The sequence below is a fragment of the Hylaeus anthracinus genome, unplaced genomic scaffold (assembly GCF_026225885.1).
Source record: "Hylaeus anthracinus isolate JK02 unplaced genomic scaffold, UHH_iyHylAnth1.0_haploid 11978, whole genome shotgun sequence".
Lineage (NCBI taxonomy): Eukaryota > Metazoa > Arthropoda > Insecta > Hymenoptera > Colletidae > Hylaeus > Hylaeus anthracinus.
Genome location: NW_026534326.1, coordinates 4,620,040 through 4,630,070, shown reverse-complemented (window position 1 = coordinate 4,630,070; position 10,031 = coordinate 4,620,040). Strand labels below are relative to the sequence as shown.

At 45.2% G+C, this 10,031-nt stretch overlaps 1 protein-coding gene and 1 long non-coding RNA gene across 4 annotated transcripts; both read left to right on the top strand.

Moving 5' to 3' along the window:
• Positions 1 to 4,236: 4,236 nt before the first annotated feature.
• LOC128897000 (uncharacterized) lies at positions 4,237 to 5,088 on the top strand. The gene has a single exon (XM_054160618.1). It carries the CDS (start codon positions 4,237 to 4,239, stop codon positions 5,086 to 5,088), a length of 852 nt encoding a protein of 283 aa, XP_054016593.1.
• A 2,176-nt stretch (positions 5,089 to 7,264) lies between these two features.
• Positions 7,265 to 8,473, top strand: LOC128896837 (uncharacterized). Of its 3 annotated transcripts, XR_008462133.1 has the most exons (4): positions 7,265 to 7,563; positions 7,639 to 8,002; positions 8,097 to 8,347; positions 8,445 to 8,473. It is a non-coding gene; the product is annotated as an uncharacterized LOC128896837 (long non-coding RNA). The 3 variants fall into 3 exon arrangements; XR_008462134.1 differs by having other exon boundaries at positions 7,269 to 8,002; positions 8,097 to 8,363; positions 8,445 to 8,469; XR_008462132.1 differs by having other exon boundaries at positions 7,277 to 8,002.
• The last annotated feature ends 1,558 nt before the right edge of the window (positions 8,474 to 10,031 follow it).

The following is a 10,031-nucleotide window of genomic DNA, read 5'->3' as shown; positions in this document are numbered from 1 at the left end:
ATAACAGAACAATAAGAACGATACTAACAAAGTAGCCTCGCCAAAGTAGAAAGTTGCTGCGGAGATGATGGGCTGAAAAGGTCTAAGACTGGGACCCAATCGCAGAAATCACCCAATAAGGTGTAGTCAGGACTCCACCACCTCCACGGACCTGGCTGTTTTTTGCAGTCGGGAGGGGAGGTGAACCTCTACGTGGCGCGTCCCCGGGTTGCGGATAGGGAAAGCTCTCCGGCGGGGCGGATGGCGGCTGCGAGGTCACCTCCGCCTTACCGGGGAGTCGGGGTGAAAGCCCCCGCGGACAAACACTGGTATGAATGTGTATGTGAATGGGCTGTGGCCGGTGTCTCATGGATATTCCCGAGAGACTAGCCAAGGGGGGAGTAGTAGCCCCTCGACTGGGGCGGAGAGTGATGTCAGTACCTGACCTCTGCGGTAGTAATAAGGGTAAACGTAAACCAGGCGTACCTTGATACGCCGGCAAAGGTCCCGTGAAAGCGCATGTTAAACGTGAGAGAACCGCTCACTTAGCCGCTGACTGGAGCCAATCTCGGGGTTGAAGTGGGATTACCGGGCGCAGGAATGGAGGCTTACCTGGTCAGTATTGCCTCATACCCTGAGCTACGGGGGGTAAACCGTAGCACCGTCTAGCCCGAGGTTTGGGTTTGGCGTCCATTCAGATTCGGCGTCGCCCACTCGATAAGGGTGACGTTAAACCTTTTGCATCATTTATGGCGCGGGCTTATTCCGTAACATTTTTCATAGAGTCATTCCGGCATCGATAGGGTGTGACCGCCTGACAAACCGCTTCTCGGTTTCGATGTCGCGTAAGGTTAGGGTATTTTTACCGGTGGATAGATCCCCTACCGCGGTAGAGGTCCCATAATAGGCGGAACCGATGAATTTTTCACGTTATATATGGCTTCAACAAACACAAACACAAACAGCACAGCAGGGGGGGGGGCGGCTATCGCCGCGGGCTACGCGCGACGAAAGGAGCACGGTGAAGGCACCAGGAAACCGACGCCTTTGACCTGCGGAGGGAGTAACGGCGACAGGGCTGAGAGTCCGATCTTGGGAAGTAAATCTGTCACGACTGGAACTACGATCACCAGTCCCAGCAAGGAGACGGACATTATCAAGGAGCGACTACTGGCTGACCTTAGTGAAGTCAGTGTCACCTTGGTAAGAACAGAGACGGTGAAGGGCGTGCCGACGGGCGGTAATTCACCCTCACTCACGGCGGACATTATGTCCTCAGCTGATGAGACGGCACCATCGGACAGTGAGGGCGATGGTGACAATGGTTTTCACACTCCGACAAACAAGTTTCCCAGGAGGAGGGTTAGTTTTTCACAAACGTCCTCAGCAGAAGAGCCGACGAACAAGAAAGCCACCTACCGGTAGAGCCCCACGACGACACGGGAGACCATCGACAGGGCCAAATGTGTCAGCCTTAGCCCCAGGATGCGAAAAGGCGCATTGCGGAGGTGGCCGATACCATCTCCAGAGTTGGAGGAGCTCTTTAGCACTATTGAAGAGGTAGTGGAGTACCAAGACTCCAATAAAAATATAAACAAGAAGTGCAGAGGGGATTACCTCAGCTGTGCTTCTAGGATAGAAAAGCTGTGCACCTACTGGAGGGAGCACGCCATGCTGAGAAGCATCGTGCTAGGCAATAGGAGGAAGGTTGCTGTAACCGAGAGGGATACACAGACCGAGATCGAGACTCAGACCGAAATGGATGTGGAGGAGATGCCCCCTCCTACTTCTTCGCCTAATCTTGCGAAGGCAAAGAAGAGGAAGAGGATCCTGTCGACCGCTCAGGAAAAAAGTGGTTACAGTCCTGATGAGGGCAGCAAGAAAGGGAGGATCGGTGAGACCTCCGGTGATAGTGGTGGGTGTGGAAAAGCTGTACAGAAGATAAGGACGTACAGTGAGATTGCCTCAGGGAAGGGAAAGGGAGAGATGCCGACTCCCAAACCGAGGAGCAGTGTCGTCCCTCCTGGACGATGAACCGAGAAGGCGGCTTCTCACACGTCTGCTGCCGTCACGGAGGGAGAATGGGCGGAGCAGGGACATAGAAAGAAGAAGAAGGCCCTGTCGCTTTCTGCCGAATCGGGTGGAAAAATCCAAGCTCCGGGGAACACCGGCACAGGTAGCAGCAACAACGCGAGGGCTCTTGGTGCGCCAAAACCCAAGCCGAGACGCAAGCTGGGCCCCAACAATGACGCTGTTGCGATCAAAGCAGAGGGCAAGACTTACGCAGAGATTTTTCGCGAAGTGGCGGCCAAGGTCCCCAACACGCAGTTGAAGGAGACTGTAAATGTGGTGAGGAGGTCCAGGACGGGAGACCTTATCATTGAGCTTACCAAGGAGGGTAACGCTCCTCAAACTTCGGCGGCGATCCGTGCGGCGGTTGGCCAGGATTACACGGTCAGAGCTTTGTCCCCCAAAGTGTATCTGGAGATTAGGGATCTTGATCCTATAGTGGAGGAGCCTAACATCTTGGCGGCCGTCGCGCGACACTGTGGTGCGCTCAATGCCAGCGATGCGCGCGTTAGGACAATTAGAACGGCCTACACCGGCACGCGGATTGCTATTGCGGAGGTGCCTCGTTCCTGGGCTATAGAAGGCAAGCTTCCTCAAGGCTCAAAGGTACGCATTGGCTACCCCATATGCAGGGTTACGGTGGCGGCTAAACTGACACGTTTCTTCCGGTGTCACGGCTACGGCCACATTGGAGCAACGTGTCCTAACACGGAGGATAACCAGCCCATATGTAGGAAGTGTGGCAAGGCTGGGCATATTGCCAAGGGGTGTGATTTGCACCTCTCCTGCTACATATGCAGGAAAAAGGGTGTACCCGAGGACAAGATCAGGCACGTGGCTGGGGTAACTAATTGCCCACAATACCGTGAATACCTCCGGGGGAAGGTTTCTACGACAGATCGTCAGTGATGCGCCTCTTGCAAATCAATTTGAATCACTGCAGGCTGGCGCAGGACCTGCTCTTACGCACTGTCGACGAATTGAAGATCGACGTGGTGGCGGTGTCGGTGCCGTACTATGTCCTCAGTGGATGGTTCATAGACACAACCGGCAAGGCGGCGTCCTGGGTGACCCACTACAGTGTCACTAAAGGGACCAGCGGAAGCGTAATTGCCGGATATGGCTTTGTCTCGGTGGAGGTGGGCAGACGACGAATAGCCAGTTGCTATTTCTCCCCTCGCTGGGGGATGTTGCTCTCAGCAACGCCCTCCATGAACTGGAGATGGAGAGAGCGGCATGGACGCAAGATGTTCTCATCGCTGGCGATTTCAACGCTAGTTCCCCAGCCTGGGGCTCGCGTGGGACGAATGCAGGCGGTAAGGGAATTGCTCTGTCGGGATCCGTAAAACTCAGCTGGTGCGGACTCTCTTCCCGCTTGCGGATGATACGGAGGCCCTTGAGGCATTCAATCCAGGGCCGGAGACCGTGGTGCATAACTGGTCCCCTATTGACCCGGAGGAATTGAAGATGGCGGTCTCGAGGGTTTCCCTTGACAAGGCCCCCGGCGTCGATATGATACCGGGAGTCACAGTCGGTCTTATAGTTAAGGTCAGGATCGACATGATCACACATGTCTTCAATAGTATTCTGATTTCTGGAGTGATCCCACGTCGGTGGAAGACTCAGAGACTGGTCCTGATTGCTAAGGCGGGGCGCGACCCTGCAACCGCCTCGGCGTACAAGCCGTTATGCCTTATTAGCCATTGGGCTAAAGTCTTTGAGTCTGTGCTACGGGAGCGCATTATCACGGCCATTGGTGACGGTGGAATATCCGATAAACAGTACGGAATTACGAGGGAACGAAGCACACTTAACGCGCTAGAAGAGGTGACTGGGATTGCGGAGACTGCGCTGCTTAAGCAAAACTTCTGCATCCTAGTCACTTTCGATGTCAAGAACGCGTTCAATACTATTCGGTGGCCCCGAGTGGCAAACGCGTTGATGCAGCTAGAATTCCCCGTCTACCTGCGCAGAGTCTTAATAGACTACTTCAGGGACAGGAGGCTACGATACTGGGCAGGTGGGGAGTGGAACGAGGAGTCTCCATACATGGGAGTGTAGCATGGATTAGTCATAGGACCCATCCTATGGAATGTGGCGTATGACGGAGTCCGAGGGGCTGTACGATCATCGGTTACGCCGATGATATCGCGCTGGTCGCGACTGGTGGCGGCTATACTCGGATGAATGGAGGAGAACCAACTTCAGGCGGCGCCCAAGAAGACGGAGATCTTCTCCCTAACTGGCAAAAGGCTTGGTGACTTCTCCATCCGGGTTGGCAACGAGGAAATAGTGCCGACGGATCGACTGAAATACTTAGGTGTTAAGTTCGACAGAGGACAACGTTCCAGGGAACACATAACTACGGTCACAGATAAGGCGCTTCGAGTGTCGGCGGCGCTGTCGCGCATTATGCCAAACATCGGCGGGGCGGGCCATAAGACGAGCATTCTGTACTACAGGGTGCTTGAATCTATAGTAACGTATGCCTCGCCGATATGGTCCAGGGTGGCGCTAGACGATCTAAAGAACCAGCAAACTCTTAAAAGGGCGCAGAGGGCTGGCCTGAACAGGGTGGTCAAGGCCTACAGAACCGTGTCGCTTGACGCGCTAACGGTTTTGGCAGGTATATCACCCATTATATTCAAGCTTGAGAAGAGATTGGCGTTGTACGGGCTGGAGAAGCGTTGCAGGAGACTCCGACAGGGCACATTTCGGGCGACCAGCCGTCACCTTGAGGATGCCGACGTTGAAAGGGAAAAGGACATCAAGAGAGCCCTTTCAAGAAAATGGCAAGAACGATGGGACCGGGAATGCGTGAACAAGGTCACTCATGACTGGATCTCGAACATTGAGAAGTGGTTGACCAGACCCAACGGCCAAATGAACTATCATTTGACCGTTCTATCATACCGTTCTATCATACGCCCTGAAAGACAAAGAGGAGTACAAGCGTGCGATGGACAGGGCGGCGCGTATGAATGCGCCCACCCCTCCTCCTTCGCCACTCCCATAACAAGGAGGAGAATTCGGAGATAATCAGAAGACGGAATATGGGATCAGGGGCAGAGGCTGGCCCTCTTTCAAACAACACACACATTTACAATTTTACACATTATACCTATTTATTTATATATTTATTCATTCTATTTATTTATTTATTTTATTTTATTTTATTTTATTTACACACCACCTTCTAGTCACTTCTAGTCATTTATTTATTTATTTACACAAGAGAGCATGACCGTAAATGACCCCTGACCTTTAATTGGAAGAATTGGAACCTAACCAATAACATTGAAGGAGACTGTGAGATTATCACAAGTTTAGAAGGGATCCGCGCACGACTTCGCCCAGTAAAGTAAAGCCCCACTTTGGGGGTAGTTCCGCTGTGGTTGAAGAGGATCTGCGAGACGAGAAAGATAGAAATAAATAGGACTTCCCCACCAATGACGCTTCGTAGCAACTATCGGCTTAGGTAGGGATATCCGGGGTAGTAGAGTTCCCAAATACAGATAATCCGGAAATCCAAACCTCGAAAATGGACGGCAAGCTATCGTCGGAAAGAGGAACCGAGAGGGATAGTCTTAACCAAGGGGGGGGGGGGATGAAGACCGTCGCCTTGTCGCGCTAGAGAGATAAAGGGGAAGGTGCAAGAGGGACGGGGGGAGTGATAGGATATAAAATCAGGGAAGGGAGGGGGGAGGTGGCAGACAACAGAGGGCACCAGATCCAATCTGTGTTACGGAACACGCAGGCTGAGCCCGGTTACCGCCTAACGGACCAGGAATAGATTGACAGGGGGTGTATAGAATTCACAACTTTGATGGCACAGTGTAGAAAGAATAATGCAGGCTGGTACTGCAGGTCCTGAGGGATGTGGATAGCCCGACGACACACCAGGCTTCGGCACCTCCCGAAAAATAGACAGAATGACCCCGCCCAATGATGGACCGCCCCCGCGAATAGCTCGAATCACTAATGCTGGCCCGGACTCTAAAAAGTGTGGCAAGAGCGAGAAACGAGGTAGAAAGCATCAACTGGGTTATCAGCCCCCTCCGACAAGTCAAGGAGCAGTTTCCGCGGATTCGGAGTGTCTGGGATAAGGTCTAAGCGCCATGGAGCCCGACAGGGACGCGGGGGCGGCACCGCCCCCCCCCCTCAGTACTCAAATGCAAACAAGATGCAAACAAGATAGTTGCAAATGGGATTATCAGGAATGCATGTGCAACTAAATGTGAAAGGATTGATTGCGTTTAGTAAATTTCTTGGAGATACACCAGAGCATAGCAATTTTGCACCAACAATGGTTTTAAACAATGAAACCATGCATAAATTTTTCCAAATGGGATCATCACGAATTCATCTATCATGAAATGCGGAAGGCTCCATCGTCATCGGTTAATTCCTTGCCGAGTTACATAAAAGAATAGAAATTTTGCAATAACAATAGTTATAAACAATAAGAAAGATCATTTTTGCAAAGTAATCACCTCGAAAACGAGTCCTTCAGCAAAATGTAAAGGGTTTCATCGATTTCATCGAATTCAGGCCAAACATACGTGAAATAGTACGCTTTTTGCGATAAAAAGTGCAATAAAGTGTTAAAAAATGGAAGAGGGTCAAATATATTTTTAAGCTTTTAAGAGACAACGAAGCCCTACCAGATGCAAGAAGATTCAATCCGATTGGTCAATTCGTTTCGGAATAAGAAGTAATACAACATTTTTCGGTTTTCTGCACACAAAAAACGGGTAAAAAATGAGAAATCCCAAATTTTGTTGGTAATGGGACCACCTTGGAGACATGCTCTACAAGATGCAACAGGTTTCATCCTGATTGGTCAAGCCGTCTGGGCGTAATCGAGTACTATACATAAAAAAAAAATATATATATATATATATATATATATATATATATATATATATATATTTATATACATTTATATATATTTATATTTGTATATTTTATATACAGGTCGAACTGAGTAACCTCCTCCTTTTCGAAGTCGGTTAAAAAAATTCTTCAGCACTCAAAAGGTTAACAAATTAAGAATAAACGGAAAATGAATAAATTGTGATGAAAAAGTAGTAGGCAAGAGGATAGGAGGGCAGGTTCTTTAAAAAAAACAGCATCAAGGAATGACAAGAGGGCAAGAAGATTTTACGAGAATCGCGGACATGCTTACGCAAAGACAAAGGGTCTATGGACAATGTATGTGTGTTGCAACACATAGCGAAGAGGAAAACAACAAAGAAGAGGGGAAAGCTATATGCATTGTTTATCTAGAGACGCGGTAGCGTTTCGACGCCAAGTTCATGAAAAATTATATAGCCACCCTGTATAACGTGGCGCTACCGCTATCTTTTACAGGAGAGATGGTCCATTTTAACCTAACTTAAAACTTCTTTCATTAATATCTCATCACGCCTGCAATATTTTCTAAATTTAAACGCATTTTTCTGATGTAAATCGCATATAAGCTTTCGAATAAAACGAAAATCAATCAGATCGGTACACGTACAACAGCGATATCGTAATATCGTGTCACGATACATCCAAAAATATTACTGTCTTATACTTTTCCAGTCGATTTTTCGTCAACACTTAGCCAATAGGAGACAAGGCCGTTCGTCGATTCGTCGACTCTCGAAATCAGTCGGCAAGACTCGTCGGCCGCCATAAGAAATACTTGTGTATATCGTTTGACAGATATAGGTTAGTATCGTTTGAGAGATATAGGTTATAGTGAGGAATAGCTGAATGCAGATTATTAAGACAGAAGACAAAAATTTCACCAGATACCTGCAAGAAATAATGCACAAGAAACAGTAATGTTGCCTTGCAATACGTGTGTGCACGCAGTAAAACTATAATAGTAGTATTAAAAGTGCGACATATTTTATTATATTTCACATCAAGAAGAGGAGTATATAACATCATCAATAAAAGAGTAAGTAAAATCCACAATTAAAAGTAGATAGTGTTTACCATTATTTGATAAGTAGTTGTATGCGCGTAAATTCTTGTGTTTTCTGTTTCCACAGTCTTTGATTGATATGAACCAAATAATTTGATGACGAAGCAACAGTATTTTGGTGCTCTCCAAAAATAGGAGCTGCCGCTGTGAAATTCTAGTATTTTATCTGAGTGAAGGATATCTGGTAGTAATTATTAAAATACCACAAGAAGAATTGTGCAAGTATTACAGGAAATACGATAAAGTTTGACAGCTATATTGAAATTTGCCAGTTAAAATATACTACGATCTGACAGAGTATACAACAGAAGGAATTAAGTAAGCTGTACATAATGTTTGTATGAAAATTATGATTTCTACTTTTATTTTAAGTTCTGCGTTAATTTTCAACTGAAATATGGTTTGTATGTTACAGATAATTGAACCATAAGATGATGGTGAGCGGTGTGCATAACAAATTTTCTGGTATTTGTATTAATTCATGAATTGAATGAATAAATGTTTGTAATTAATAAATTAATATCATATGAAATATACATATTCACTTTCTTTACCCGCTCTCCATTTCTTTTCCTCTCTTCAATTAAAAAAATAAGAAGTCTGTGTATATGTTGCAGGGAAATGATAAAAATAGAGATATGATCAAATCCCTAAGGTAGATGATCAATTCACGGGAGATGTTAAAATAACAACTCCGTAAGGTCATTTCCCTAAAGAAAGTAGGTGATTTGATCAAATCCCTTAACTGTTTTAGTGTAAAGATGAAATAATATTGTTTAGATATTGAAAGTACTTATTTAGTAAATCATGCATTATTAAAAGTAGAATAGGAAATACAACAATACTCATAGAAACATAAATTATTTATTCGAGACTAATTAGCAAAAGAAATAGGTACCTAAGCTGATATTTTAAAAAACAAAAAGAATACTTTTAGGGAATGTAATTAATAAATAATTTATATTTCTACGACTATTGTTGTATTACCTACTCTACACTTAATAACGCATGATTTACTAAATTAATACTTTTAATATCTAAACAATATTATTTCATCTTTTCACTAAAACAGTCAAGGGATTTGATCAAATCATATTATTTCATCTTTTCACTAAAACAGTTAAGGGATTTGATCAAATCATTTACTTTCTTTAGAGAAATGACCTCACAGAGTTGTTATTTTAACATCTCCTGTGAATTGATCATCTACCTTAGGGATTTGATCAAATCTCTATTTTTATCATTTCCCTGCGACATATATAAATCACAAAACTAAACAATTCATTTTTTCATATTATTTCATATGGATTATTCTAGATTATAGATATTAAAAATATTATAGATGTATTATCAGTAACATTAAAATTTCTTGGAACAAGACTTTCTATCATGTGTTCTGCATACTTCTGAACTTTATTCTAATACAATAAATTGTGTGTTACAAATAGTGGACATATTTTTCCTATTTCTCACTTCATCTTTAACATTTCAATTTCTTGCAACCATAAGCGATTTCGAGCACCATGAACTCTACATAAAGTACTATATACATATAATATAAAAATTATTTAAAATCATTCACTATGCAAATTATCTTTGCAAAAAGAAGTAAGATCCCCATACATAACTTCAAAAAAGTAAAAAAATTATGCCAAGTACATGAAAAAGTGGAGGACTCAAGGAGTTATCATAGAAAAATAAAAGATCCCCATTAAAAACTACAAGAAAATAGAAAAAGATGTGAAATCGAAATGAGCTGCCATTGCATGAAGATGCTTTCCAGCAAAGTGCAAAGGCGACACTGTATAACACAATGTAAAATTCGGTGGTTTCCAACTATGCGCAGCTAAATTGCTGTGTTCAACAGTGCGGACATTCAGATCCTAATGACAATTCATGTAAAGTTACTGCTCCGCACTTTGGCGGTGAAATGAAGAGGCTAAATAGTGTAACAGCCACAAACTGAGACTGTCTAGAAATTTGCCTAGATGTCCGTGGCCAG

Excerpts from the sequence above, each read along its gene's own strand:
- LOC128897000 (XM_054160618.1), top strand. The coding sequence starts at position 4,237 with ATGGAGGAGAACCAACTTCAGGCGGCGCCCAAGAAGACGGAGATCTTC.